Source organism: Zootoca vivipara, chromosome 12 (genome assembly GCF_965207765.1).
Source record: "Zootoca vivipara chromosome 12, rZooViv2.hap1.1, whole genome shotgun sequence".
In the NCBI taxonomy this organism is placed as follows: Eukaryota; Metazoa; Chordata; class Lepidosauria; order Squamata; family Lacertidae; genus Zootoca; species Zootoca vivipara.
Window position 1 is genome coordinate 52,280,779 of NC_142595.1, and position 14,391 is coordinate 52,295,169.

Below are 14,391 nucleotides of genomic sequence, written 5' to 3' on the forward strand. Positions count from 1 at the left end.
TGCTGTGAATCTGGTTAAGGGATAGGCTCAACCCTGGGTGTACCTAGCGGTTGGCTAGGATGGGCGCAGGGCCTCAAAAATCACAGCTCTCAGATTTTAAAATACACCTTTCCCCCCAAAAAAAACCGGAAGCTTTTTTTATTAGGACTTATAGGACAAGAGATAGTGAAAGGAGATCAAGTATTATTTATGTATGCGACAACTGCGGCTAGGACTTTGTTAGCCCAAAAATGGAAAACTCAAGAGTTACCGATGATTGAAGAGTGGCAGACGAAAATAATGGACTATGCGGAATTAGCAAGGCTGACTAGCAGGATCCGAAACCAGGGAGAGTCAAGGTTCCAAAAGGATTGGAGTAAATTTGTGGACTATATAGAAATGAACTGTAGAAGTTTAAAGACACTTGCAGGATTGAAATAAATCCTACGAATTGACTTTAGGTAGAAGGAATAAAGGAACTGTGGGATAGGAATGGATAAGAAAACCGACTGGGGAGAAGGAGGGAAGTCAAAGCTCGGCAGAGCAAAGAAAATTGTAATAATTGATAAGATATTAAGAAGAAAATTTTTGTGTTTATTATGTGTTGGTGGTTGTATGTTTAGTTTTTGTTTAAATGTGTTTCATTGGAAAATTTAATAAATTGTCTTTTTTAAAAATAATAATAATAATCACAGCTCTCCACTCTGGCTCAGAGTGGCTAGGAGCCTGCCTGCCTGCCTGCCCACTCTCCTGGCTGCTCCTCCAGCGGGCGAAGCGTGCAGGCTTCTCTGGGCACCTTGGCAGAGGAATCTGGTTGGTGGTGTGGGTTGTCGCAGCAGCCCTACAGGGCCCCCTCCCTAGTTGGCTGCAAAGATGGAGGGAAGAAAGATAGAGAGAGCTGATGAGAGTTAAAGGGAGGGAGGGAGGGAGGGAGGAGGCACCAGCAATGCCAAAGACAATGATTTTGAGCAAAGGTTTTGAGTTTCTGGTCCCTGGTCCCTTCCGGCTTTGGAGGTGCCAATACAGCACCTTGCCAAGGCTGGGCAACAGCTTTCCCAGAGTGGCGCTGACATTCTTCCCCACACCCCGGTTTCTCCCCAGATCAACGACACTTTCTTCACGGAGGACTGCTCTCAACGCTGCACCTGCCGCAATACGGGGACTCTGGAGTGTGAGCCTGTGGCCTGCGCCAAGGGGGAGGTCTGCGCCGTGGCAAACTTCACCCGCGGCTGCTACAGAGGTGAAAATGCTTGGTTAGGGACGAGGTGGGTGGAGAGGGTCGAGCCAGCAACGTGATGCAGCAGCGAAAAAGGCCAGTGCTGTTCTAGGCTGCATCAACAGAAATATAGAGTCCAGATCGAGAGCAGTCTTAGTCCCACTCTATTCTGCCTTGGTCAGGCCCCACCTGGAGTCCTGTGTACAGTTCTGGGCACCACAATTTAAGGAGGATATTGACAAGCTGGAAGGTGGGCAGAGGAGGGCGACCAGGATGGTGAAGGGCCTGGAAACTGAGCCTCACGAGGAATGGTTGAGGGCATTGGGTACATTTAGCCTGGAAGAGACTGAGAGGGGATATTATATCCCCTCTGAAGGGCTGCCAGATATTTAAAGCATTCATAAAATCCTAAGAGTTGGACACCCAATACACGCCCCCCCCCGGCAACCCAAGAATCCAAACAGATTAAAACACACATCAACATTCTTCATACAGTACTTGGTTTGGCCAGCCCAAACGAGCACGTTTTCAGCAGGCGCCGAAAAAGAGTGCAGTGAAGGAGACTGGCTGATGTCAATCGGCAGGGAGTTCCAAAGGCTTCTCTGGGCACCTTTGCAGAGGAATCTGGCTGGTGGTGTGGGTTGTTGCACACCATGGACCGCCCTGAAAGATTTATTTATTTACTTACAAGCGCGGGATGGGTGTTGTGTGGCGCCTGCGATGGTGCCATCGCCATGAAAACCAAAGTCGCCGGCTGATGTGGAAATGGGGGAGATCTGATAAGAGTAGAAAAGTGGCAGAATCTGAAAACGGAGCACTTTCCCCATCTCTGGGTGGGCAGCGATGTGGACTGACAGTGGTCTCTCCCCCCCTCCCCACCCACACCTCTCTTCCTCTGCAGAGAGCCCCTGCCTCCGTAACAATTGCCAGAATGAGGGGGTGTGTCAGGACACTTTAGACGGATCCCTCGGCTACGTCTGCGTTTGCACGGAGGGTTACAACGGAACCTACTGCGAGTATGCCTTCAATGTACAGCCCCCATCCCCCTCGACAGGTAACAAGTCTCTGCCGCTCCCTGACATAAAAAACACCACACACACACACACAGCCCCTGTCAGGCCGTTAATTAATCCACCCCTCTTTCTCCCTCCTGTTTTCCCCCTCTACTCCCATCCAGATGACAATTTGACAGTCATCCTCATCGGAGTCCTCGTTCCTCTCGCGTTGATCCTGATCGTGGTGACAGGCGTCTGCATCCATCAACAGCGGAGCAGGTATGAGATTGGGCAGGGCAGGCACAGTGGGTGTGAGGGGCCTCCTGCGGCCCCTGGGGGTTCAGCACCACTCTGGAGTTGGCTGAGGGTCCTCGGGGCATCAGGAGAGAGGGGGTTTCAGAGAAGCAAGGTGTTGATATTTGTATGCAACGCCCTTGACAACTCAGAACCCGGTTACCTACGAGATCGCCACATGCACTCACTCCGATTGGCAGAAGTGGTACTTTTATAGGTGGGTTGGACTCGATGATCCTTTGGGTCTCTTCCAACTCTATGATTGCCCACCTCACACCCCAAATCTCCTCAAATGTCATGTTCTTATCTGCTTATCTTTTCCTCCTGTGTAGGCGGAAACACGACATGCTTGCCTTGTCAGATCCAGGTGAGTTGAGAGCAGGAGGAATCCCTGGTGTAAATTATTACTATTATTATTATTATTATTATTATTATTATTATTATTATTATTTATATACCGTCCTATACCTGGGGGTCTCAGGGCAGTTCACAGAATAAAATCAAGATATAAAACCAGAAAATACCTAATAAAAATAAAACAACCCAATAGTGCCCACACACATTTTAAAAGGGCATAGGATGTAAATCAGATCAACCAAACGCCTGGTTGAAAAGGAACGTTTTTGCCTGGCACCTAAAGGTGTATAATGAAGGCGCCAGGTGAACTTCCCTGGGGAGAGCATTCCACAGACGGGGAGCCACTGCAGAGAAGGCCCCGTTCTCGTGTTGCCACCCTCCGCACCTCTCCAGGAGAAGGCACACAAAGGAGGGCCTCGGAAGACGATTTCAGGGGAGGTTCATATGGAAAGAGGCGGTCCTTGAGTTATTGTGGTCCTGAGCCGTTTAAGGCTTTATAGGTCAAAAACAGCACTTTGCACGGAGCAGCTGCCTCAAGGCTCCACCCCAGAGTCAGCAGCACCCAAGAACATAAGAAGAGCCCTATATAGCTGGATCAGCCCAGTGGCCCCTTGATTCCTGCATCCTGTTCTCACAGTGACCAAACAGCACAATGAGAAACGAAGCACAAGAGCTACAGTCTCCCCTCCTGCTGTTTCCAGCAACTGGTTTTCAGATGCATCGCTGCCTCTGACCCTGGAGGCAGAGCTTGGCCATCATCCTGGCTAGAAGCCTTTGAGAGCCCTCTCCTCCTCCATGCATTTCCCCAATCCTCTTTTGAAGCCATCTAAGTTGGTGGCCATTGCTGCCCCCTCAATGATTCCTGCATTGCAGGGGGTTGAACTAGAGGACCCTTGGGGGCCCTTCCACCCTTCCACCTTTAGAACCTCATGGTTCTTTTATTCAAGCCCAGGGTGCTCTTACATCACTCAGTATTATTGTTGTTGTTGTTGTTTAGTCGTGTCCGACTCTTCGTGACCCCATGGACCATAGCACGCCAGGCACTCCTGTCTTCCACTGCCTCCCACAGTTTGGTCAAACTCATGTTCGTAGCTTCGAGAACACTGTCCAACCATCTCGTCCTCTGTCGTCCCCTTCTCCTTGTGCCCTCCATCTTTCCCAACGTCTTTTCCAAGGATTCTTCTCTTCTCATGAGGTGGCCAAAGTATTGGAGCCTCAGCTTCACGATCTGTCCTTCCAGTGAGCACTCAGGGCCGATTTCCTTCAGAATGGATAGGTTTGATCTTCTTGCAGTCCATGGGACTCTCAAGAGTCTCCTCCAGCACCATAATTCAAAAGCATCCATTCTTCGGCAATCAGCCTTCTTTATGGTCCATCTCTCACTTCCATACATCACTACTGGGAAAACCATAGCTTTAACTATACGGACCTTTGTAGGCAAGGTGATGTCTCTGCTTTTTAAGATCCTGTCTAGGTTTGTCATTGCTTTTCTCCCAAGAAGCAGGCGTCTTTTAATCTCGTGACTGCTGTCACCATCTGCAGTGATCAAGGAGCCCAAGAAAGTAAAATCTCTCACGGCCTCCATTTCTTCCCCTTCTACTTGCCAGGAGGTGATGGGACCAGTGGCCATGATCCATGGGACTCTCAAGAGTCTCCTCCAGCACCATAATTCAAAAGCATCAATTCTTCGGCGATCAGCCATCTTTATGGTCCAGCTCTCACTTCCATACATCACTACTGGGAAAACCATTATTATTATTATTATTTATTACTTATTTCATTCACACACTCCCCCCTTGATTGTGGAAAACTGCAAAGCAGTTTGCAAAAAGAATGAATAGGGATATTGATGAAAGCATTTACGGAAACAACTCTGTCCTGCACACCAAAGAAGTCTGCTTGGATCTTGGTATCATTATTACAATGATTATTATTTCTTTTTCAGGCCAAGGCAGACCTCCTCCTCACACGACTGCCGACAAGACCACTCACTTCTGACTTCCGCCCCAGATCTATTGCTGAAAATATTCCTTCCCGCTCACGCATCCAGGGTGGGGACCTTCAAGACCTGACCTCTCTAAAGCCAGATTGCTGAAGCGGCAGAGGCATTGCAAATAAAGGCTGCCCCCCCCCCACTCCACCTGCTTTCACTACCAGGAGTCTGTCTGGTCAGGTGAAAGAAAATCAGAGGAAGTGGAGGAGATTGGAGGCACACGCCAACCCATTCACCTTTCCCTCCCTCTGGGCTCTGCGATGCTTCCACAGATTTGGTGATCCCATGCAGGGAATAGGCTTGGCAACCCAAATTCTGCCGAGGCCTCCATTCCCAGCCAGCTGCTCATAGCTCCCCACCCTACCCTCGATGTGGGGCCAAGCACACCTCATCCCACCCCATTCTGGGCAAGGGAAATGGCGCTGAATTGCCTGTGTGTTGGGAACACCAAATAAAAATTAATAAATGAATGCAAATAAAAGCCTTCCTCTCCAGCACAGTATCTCTCCTTGAGCGTTTCCTTTCTGTGGGGCTGCGGCAAAAGAGGCTAATGCTTTTCTAGGCTGCATCAGCAGAAGTCTGACCAGACCCCACCTGGAGTCCTGTGTCTAGTTCTGAGCACCTCTGTTTAAGGAGGATATTGACAAGTTGGTTCGTGTGCAGAGGAGGGTGGCCAAGATGATGACGGGTCAGTAAACTGAGCCCTGTGAGGAATAGCAGAGGGAGTTGGGTATGTTCAGCCTGGAAAAGAGGAGACTGAGAGGTGGTAGGAAAGTCATCTTCAAATATCAGAAGGGCTGTCATGTGGAAGGCAGAGCAAGCTTGTCCCAAGAGAAGGACTAGAACCAACAGATTAATATTACAAGAGGGAATCTGACCAAACATTAGGAACAACTTGAACGGACCACCTCAGAAGATGGCAGGTTCTCTCCTTCATTCATAACACTTGAAAGGCACCATTTCAAAACCAACATTTAAATATCAGAACAAATGGGATATTTTAAGAAGAGGTTGGATGACTTACTGCCTGGAATTCTTTAGCTGTGATTCCTGGATTTATTTTATTTATTATTGAATTTATATACCAGGGGTGGGTCTCAGGGTGGTTCACAGAATAATATCAAGATATAAAACCAAAAAAATACATAATAAAATTATAAACAGCAACCCAATAGCATCGCAGGGGGTTGGAGTGGTTGGCCCTTGGGGAATCCTTCCAACTACAGCTCTGTGATTCTATCATTTCCCTCCTGAAATTAGCTGCTCCGTCTGCAACTGCATAGCGTGGATTTAACACCAGAAATTTGCAAGGAGCCTGTAGGGATCTGGCAGAGGGCTTCTCCTTACTGGCCAGCCCTCCTTTCCCTTTTGGGGGGTATAAAAGTTCCTGGTTGGGGGGGAGGATGCATAGGTTGGCATGATGAGGCAGGATGAGCCTGGTGCGCGCACCCGCTGCTCCAAGTGCGCAGAACCTGCGCCCTCGCCCGCCACACGCACATCCAGCCCGGCCATTTCTATAAGCAGCTGCCCTGGGCTTAGCCTTGGTCCCAGGGCCCTTCCCCCCCGCCAACCGCAGCACCGCTCAGCGAACAAGGCCGTGGGTGCTGCCTCACTTGTAAATAAGCACGCAATTAACACCATTAGCAGCGATTCCTGCACTGCGGGGGAGAAGGGATTGGACTGGATGACCTTTGGGTGTCCCTTCCAACCCTACAATTCTATGAGTCCATCAACTGGGTCACCGCGCAGGCGCAGGGCCGCGATTCTCTCCCTGAGGCGATGCTGTTCCCGCCTTCTTTTCACAGCAGCGCGGCGGAAGCCGGCTTCCGGGACCGGAAACGGGTGCGCCGCGCAGGCGCAGAGCTTCGTTTCTCCTCCTGAGGCGGCTGAGGCGATTCCGTCCCCGCCTTATATAACCCACGGCGCACCGGAAACCGCCTTCGGCGACCGGAAGCGTGCCTCCGCGCAGGCGCAAAGCGCGTTTGTCCCCCTGAGGCGGCTGAGGCGATTCCGTCCCCGCCTTATTTCACCCACGGCGCACCGGAAGCCGCCTTCGTCGACCGGAAGCGTGCCTCCGCGCAGGCGCAGAGCGGCGGCGTTTGTCCCCCTGAGGCGGCCGAGGCGATGCTGTTCTCCCTCCGGGAGCTGGTTCAATGGCTGGGCTTCGCGCCCCTGGAGCTTCTCCTGCAGGCGCTGGCGCTGCTGGCCGCGTCGGCGCTGCTGGTGCTGAAGGCGGACGGCGGGGAGTCCGGGGAGGCGCTGAGCTGGTGGGCGGTGCTGGCGGCCTTCTTCGCGGCCGACGGGCTGAGCGCCTACTTCAGCACCATCGTGTCGGTGCGGCTCTTCCAGGACGGCGAGAAGCGGCTGGCGGTGCTGCGGCTGCTGTGGGTGCTGACGCTGCTGAGCCTCAAGTTCGTCTTCGAGGTGCTGCTGGGCCAGAAGCTGGCGGGCCAGAGCCGGGAGCTGTGGTTCGGGCTGCTGCTGTCGCCCGTCTTCATCCTCCTGCAGCTGCTGATGATCCGGGCCTGCAGGGTCAACTAGGGGCCGAGGGAGGGAGGGGAGGAAGGAGAAGAGCCAGGCGAAGGACAGTAAGAGCGAAGTAGAAAGCCCGGGAAAGGAGAGAAGGGCGAAGGAAGGAAGGAAAGCAGGGCAAGGGAAAGAAACCGAAAGGAAGGAAAGGCAAAGCAAGGCACGCACACACCCCACATCCAGCGGCTGAGCGCTTGGCCAGCCCAGAAAGAGGAGGCGGAAGAGATGAAGGCCAAGCAAAGCACACAGGCACTGGCAGCAGCGGCTGAGCGCTCGGATCTGGCCCAGGGAGAAGGGGCAGAGGAGAGCAAAGCAATGGCCACCCACCCAACATCCCCCGACATACACCTGGGAAAGGAGGCAGAGGAGAGAGAGGCAAGACCCAGGAAGAACGCTATCCACACCTGCCACACCAGCAGAGCGCTCGGCTGTGCCACAGAGAGGAGGTGGAGGAGGGCAAAGCGCTGCAGCACTGGCTGAGGGAGAAGACGGAGATCAAGGCAGAGCAAACACACACACACAACTCTGGCACCGGCTGAGCTCTCGGGACCCGCCTAGAGAGAGGAGGCAGCGGCAGGGCTCAGCTCCTCTTCCACTGCCACCTCTCCAAAGCACCCTGATGCTCCTTCCCACTGCGCCATTACGGCAAGGAACTGTGCCTGCCCTGCATGTACCAGAGTGACTGCTTTTGGACCCTGCAGTGCTGCCCTCGGACCCTCTGCCGCCCCATGAGCCCACCAGACCCTCCCTCCCCCCCCAAAAAAAAGGTCGGACCCTCGAGGTAGTTATTTAAGAAGAAAAACACACAACCCAGTGGAGAAATATTATCAGCGATCTCTGAATTTCAGGGGGTTGAACTAGAGGACTTTTGGGGTCCTTCCAACTCTGTGATGATCCTGTGGACACTTTATCTTTCCCCATCCTGGAATAGCCATTCTGTGCATCCCGCCAGCTCCTACATTCCTGGTATCATAGAGCAAAAACAAGTTTGCTAGCGTCCTCTGAACATGTACAGTTTTGCAATTTATTTATTTTTTAAGACACTTTATCATTGTACCACCAGGAATAAAATGAAGCCTTCCAGCCCTTTCAAGTCTGCCCTGATACTAGAAAGGTTTACTTGAGAGTGGAGGGATGGAACCAGTTTGTTTAAAAAATAAATAAAAGGTTTTTTTTAAAAAAAGTACCAAAATGAGGGTCCGCTGCAGTTGTGTTACATGCCTAAGCCCCCTGGCTAACTTTCTTCCCTGATAGCATCTTTAGGTAGGGCTGGGAATGTCCCCCACCCGAAACCCCAGAGAGTCCCTGCTGCCAGTCAGTGTAAGATAAAAACAGGCGCATAGGAGAGGCAGTCTTCTACTGAGTCAGGCCACTGCGGACCTTTTAAGTCAGTGTTGCCTTCACAGGCTGGCAGCAGCACCAACTCTCCCCAGGGTTTCAGACCAGACATCTTTTCCAGACCCAGCTGGGAGATGCCGACCAAAGCTCTGCACCTTCTGCATGCAAAGCAGGTGTCCTGCCCCTTGTGGTTCTTGGCTTATATTCTGGTGCTCATATTCTGGATAAAGGGCTGCATTAAACAGGAACGCCAGGAGCTGCCTTAAACTGAGTCAGACCCTTGATCTATTTAGCCCTGTATCATCTGCGATGACGGGCAGGTGTGAGCTGGACCCTTGGGAGGCCCAACTCTACGAGTCTGTGATGCTATGATTCTATTACCAACATCAACTATGGCAGGCCCTGGGGTGCCCACCCCAGTCCAGGTGCCAGTGACAAGGGGCCTGTTTGCTGCTGCCCCCATCCCCTGCCCTTTGGGGTGACCCTGGACTGTTCTCACAGGTTCAGCTACTGTTGCACCACCCCAAACATCTGCCTTCGCTGCCACCTACGCGGCCGGCAGTCCCAGCGCTTCCTTCCTGTTTCAACATTAACCACCAGTCATGATTCAAAGGAAATAAAACCCACAAAAGGCCGTTGTGCAAAGCCAAGCCGATTGACTGCTGACAATCCTTGCACAGCACAAAGTAAACACGGATACCTAAGTGTATAAGCCACATTTCTGAAATAGTATAGAGAGCAAGCCTATAACCGTGTTTAGCCTCCAGCTAACCTCAGAGACCCCTCCAGTCACAGAGCAGGAATTCTTCCAGGGCCTCCCCTTTGCAAAACTAAGTTAACATGTTTGGCAGCCCTGTTTAGGGAAGTTTGATGTCTGATGTTTTATTGTATTTATAATATTTTGTTGGAAGCTGCCCAGAGTGGCTGGGGAAACCCAGCCAGATGGGCAGGGTATAAATAATAAAGTATATTATTATTATTATCTGAGCTGACCTGTCAAAGAGCAGGTATCTATGTAGGAATGAAGCATATATCTATGTATGCACCAGACAGGCCAGGAACGGCAACCAGACATCTTCATGTGAAAAGGATCTAGGAGTCTTGGTAGACCACAAACTTGACATGAGTCAACAGTGTGATGCAGCAGCTAAAAAAGCCAATGCAATTCTGGGCTACGTCAATAGGAATATAGCATCTAGATCGAGGGAAGTAATAGTACCACTGTATTCTGCTCTGGTCAGACCTCACCTGGAGTACTGTGTCCAGTTCTGGGCACCACAGTTCAAGAAGGATATCGACAAGCTGGAACGTGTCCAGAAGAGGGCAACCAAAATGGTCAAAGGCCTGGAAACGATGCCTTATGAGGAACGGCTTAGGGAGCTGGGTATGTTTAGCCTGGAGAAGAGAAGGTTAAGGGGTGATACGATAGCCATGTTCAAATATATAAAAGGATGTCATATAGAGGAGGGAGAAAGGTTGTTTTCTGCTGCTCCAGAGAAGCAGACACGGAGCAATGGATTCAAACTACAAGAAAGAAGATTCCACCTAAACATTAGGAAGAACTTCCTGGCAGTAAGAGCTGTTCGGCAGTGGAATTTGCTGCCAAGGAGTGTGGTGGAGTCTCCTTCTTTGGAGGTCTTTAAGCAGAGGCTTGACAGGCATATGTCAAGAATGCTTTGATGGTGTTTCCTGCTTGGCAGGGGGTTGGACTGGATGGCCCTGGTGGTCTCTTCCAATTCTATGATTCATTGACAGACTCAATGGAGTCTGTTGGAGAAACAGGAACTCTGAGCATGTAGAACCCATTTTGTGATGTATCTGGAGTGGTCTTTCTGTGACAGGTTTGAAAATTGCAACACACGTTTGTCCTGGGCTCTCTCCCCACTTCCTTGCAAGGAGGGAAAAGCGGGGAGACTGTTGCAACAGACCAATAAAGGTCAGCAGCTTCCTTTTGCATCCATTTGTATCTCTGACCAATAGCAGACCTCAAGGGACCCAAGTCCCTTCATGGGGAGTTGAGTTGTGAAAGCCAACCCCAGTTCTCTAGCAACACAGCCAAAAGGGCCTTTTCCATGCCCAGTTCTCTGCCAGTTTCCATGGGCACATTGCAAAGAGGTGGTGGAGAAACCAGCTTCCAGGCTCCAGCGATGAAACTGGGTTTGCATGCAAATGGGCCCAGGATGGCACCAAGCTATAGTCAGGTTCAGAAATGAGTCACTCTGAGAACAGGATGCTGGACTAGAAGGGCCACTGGCCTGATCCAGAAGGCACTTATGTTATTATGGCAACCAAAACAAGGTGCTGGAGCAACTCCCTTAGAAAGAAAAGTACAGCATTTGGGTGTTTTTAGGTTGGAGAAAAGGCAAGTGAGAGGCAATAAAATTATGCCTGGCCCTGAGAAAGCAGATGCAGAGAAAACGGCTTCCTCCCTCGCTCGTAACACTGGAACTTGTGGGAATCTAATGCAGCTGAATGTTGAGAGATTCAGGATAGATAAAGTCCTTCACATGGCACAGAGTTAAACTGTGGAACTCCCGCCTGCAGGAGGCAGGGAGGGCCACCAACCTAGATGGCTTTAAAAGAGGATTGGGCAAATTTCTGGAGGAGAGGACTAGCAACGGCCACTTGCCATGATGGCCAAGCTCTGCCTGCACAGTTAGAGGCAGAGATGCTTCTGAATACCACTTGCTGGTAACTGCAGGAGGGGAGAGAGTTAGCTCTCGTGCCCAAATCCTGCATGGGAGCTTCCAATAATGGGCATCTTGTGCCTGAACCCTGTTTGCTGATTTAGGGTGGTGCGGGTGGTTCCCCATGGGGTGTTGAGCCAAGTGGGCATAAAACAGAAGACCCACAATTAAGAAGATCCATTTGGGGGCACCGAATCTTGCCCTTGCGCAGGGCTCCCTATTACAACAGATTACCCAAGTCCACCCCTGCTGGTCAGCCACTGTGAGAAGAGAATGCTGGCCTAGATGGGCCCCTTTTGGCATGATCCAGTAGCCTGGCTCTTATTGTATTCTTAAGTTCTCTCCCTTTCATTCATCTGCAGGTCCTGCAGAACGCATTATTCTGCAGTCAGACGCCCGGTGCAGTTATCTCGAAGGGCTGTTAGCAAGGCCACTGGGTTATCGTGGTATCTTATCCCTGGAGCAATTGGGCCTGTCTTATCGCACCAGATTGATAACCTCAGCCAAGGCAACTTTGCAAGCCAAGGGGTGTGGAAGGCTGCAGCGGGCCTGGCCTGCAGGAGGCGCACAGTCTCTTGCTGAGCTCGAACAGCTATGCAACGGACGCCGACAGGGCTGGAAACGAATCCATGCAACAGGGCGATGGATCCATCACACTCTCTTTCAATGGGTGTTTCCACAGTGGAAATGTGTGGCATGCTCGAAGGATAAACGCACATTGCTGCGTGTCCCTGCAAAAAACCCCACCCCCCACTGAATAATATCTGCCTGGCAGGTTTGATGCTCCTAGCCCGAGGGCTGATGGGAGTTGTAGTTCAAAAACAGGGCACCAGGTTAGGGGAGAGGCTAATTTAAGTGGTTTTGGGTGGGGCTAAGGCACTTTTTCATTTTTAAATTCTGTCGTGTGCACAATGGAGGAGTGTGTCTGGAGGTGAGGTCAAAACATTGGAGAGTTGCAGGAGAGGCATGTTTTGTTACAGGTGGGGAAGATGAGGAACGGCTTAGGGAGCTGGGTATGTTTAGCCTGGAGAAGAGAAGGTTAAGGGGTGATATGATAGCCATGTTCAAATATACGAAAGGGTGTCATATGGAGGAGGGAGAAAGATTGTTTTCTGCTGCTCCAGAGAAGCGGACATGGAGCAATGGATTCAAACTACAAGGAAGAAGATTCCACCTCAACATTAGGAAGAACTTCCTGGCAGTAAGAGCTGTTCGGCAGTGGAATTTGCTGCCAAGGAGTGTGGTGGAGTCTCCTTCTTTGGAGGTCTTTAAGCAGAGGCTTGACAGGCATATGTCAAGAATGCTTTGATGGTGTTTCCTGCTTGGCAGGGGGTTGGACTGGATGGCCCTTGTGGTCTCTTCCAACTCTATGATTCTATGATGGCGTCTGGTTGTGCTGCTGCAGATGTACTAGTCCGCTTTCTTTTCCCCGCGCTCCTCTCACTGGTCATTCCTCCTCGTGGATGCACAACCTGACTGACTCCAGGCCCTGCGATTTTCTCCAAGGGATTCCCACACGGCGGGGTTGATGTTGCCAGCCTCCATCTTTGTAACACAGAGTTGGTCTGCCAACTGGCCTGGTCTCTGAAGACAACTCCCTGTAGAACGTATCCTTGGGGGATCCTGCCCTCTTTTATTCTGTGGGCATGACCAAACCAGCGTAGACGTCGCTGAGACAGGAGTGCGGACATTATGGGAATGTGGGCTTGGGAGAGCACATCTTTGCTTCTTGAGACTCTGTCTTGCCATGCTGGCTAGGGGCTAATGGGAGTTGTAGTCCAGCACTTCTGGCAAAGCCACCATCCCAGCACCCTTGACCCTCCTTTTGATTGCCAGTTTTGATTTGACTGGCAGGTCTGCACCCTGTAGCGTTTGTATAATTCAATCCATGTCATTCATTTATTATATTCCGATGCTTCACTCACGAGAAGTCACAAAGCGGCTTACGTCCAATAAACGATAACATAGTAGAAAATCACGATTGCGACGTAAACTATATAAAACAATTAACAAATCATCATTAAAAACAACCACCTTCTACAAAACACGACGAACAAAACAACTCAAAAAATAAACAGCACAACCACAAGAAAAGTCCTATTATAAAACCCACAAAGCGTTACAGCACTCATAACAAAGCAGTATTAACAACATTGACAAAGCGCTGCCAAATTCTCTTTCTCCCCACCCTCATGACTCATAGTCCATCGAAAAAACACCTTCCCATAATGGCTGCAGAAGAAACTTCCTGGGTCTCTCCAGGTGTGTTTTGAACAAACTGAGGCTGCTGGGAATTGTAGTCCTAAACACCTGGAAGGCACCAGATTTTTTGGGGGGGGGGAGAGGCTGAGTTAAGTGGTTCGGGGTCCCGTTATTAAGGATCCAAGCCGTGCCCTTCTTCTTATGGCTATCAACCTTCAAGTGAATCACACTTCAGTTTCCATGTGGAAACACCTACTGATGACCGTAATCTCTGCAAGCGATAGCATGTGGCCAAATGGCGCAACTTTGGAGAGGGAAGTGAAAGGCTCCTTTGGGGAAGGAAAACCTTGAGCAGGACCTTGACGCCCCTTTTAACCAAGAAAGGTTTGTGTTTTTTTAGGTGGGAGGGAGCAGAGCCCTGGAGGAATATCCTCCCCTCCCATTTAAAAATAAATCTATTTCTCTCCCCACTAACCTGCCTGTATCTTACCACAAATATCCAGATAACCATGTCAACAGCCTAGGACAGCCCTAGTTTTCATGCGTTTGTCTCAGGAATTTCTGTTTTGCCTATTTGGGATATAATGGACAAAATTTAATAAAAACACTCTTAAAAGAAATATCTGTTGCCAAAGGCTCAAGTCCAGGATGACAAATGTTAGGAAGAAGGCGAAAACACGCAAACACACACGCCCTGGGCAGGCAGAGAACCAGCCGCAGGGCCGGCTTTTTCCAGCCACCCAACTCGCCCGTCCCCACCCAACCCCAAAAACACGTGTCTGCCCTTGCAAAAAAACAAAA

General features: G+C 50.5%; 2 protein-coding genes across 2 annotated transcripts in view; both read left to right on the forward strand.

The window, feature by feature from the left end:
• ZAN (zonadhesin) overlaps positions 1-5,331 on the forward strand; it is a 53,172-nt gene extending 47,841 nt beyond the window's left edge. The window contains exons 33-37 of the mRNA XM_088654595.1: positions 1,081-1,219; positions 2,097-2,249; positions 2,373-2,469; positions 2,817-2,851; positions 4,787-5,331. Of these exons, the coding sequence (XP_088510721.1) occupies positions 1,081-1,219; positions 2,097-2,249; positions 2,373-2,469; positions 2,817-2,851; positions 4,787-4,839 (477 nt within the window). The 3' untranslated portion in view covers positions 4,840-5,331. The remainder of the gene's footprint in view (positions 1-1,080; positions 1,220-2,096; positions 2,250-2,372; positions 2,470-2,816; positions 2,852-4,786) is intronic.
• A 258-nt stretch (positions 5,332-5,589) lies between these two features.
• Positions 5,590-8,555, forward strand: TMEM203 (transmembrane protein 203). The gene has a single exon (XM_088654596.1). The coding sequence runs from the start codon at positions 6,959-6,961 to the stop codon at positions 7,373-7,375; it is 417 nt and encodes a 138-aa protein (XP_088510722.1). The 5' UTR covers positions 5,590-6,958; the 3' UTR covers positions 7,376-8,555.
• The last annotated feature ends 5,836 nt before the right edge of the window (positions 8,556-14,391 follow it).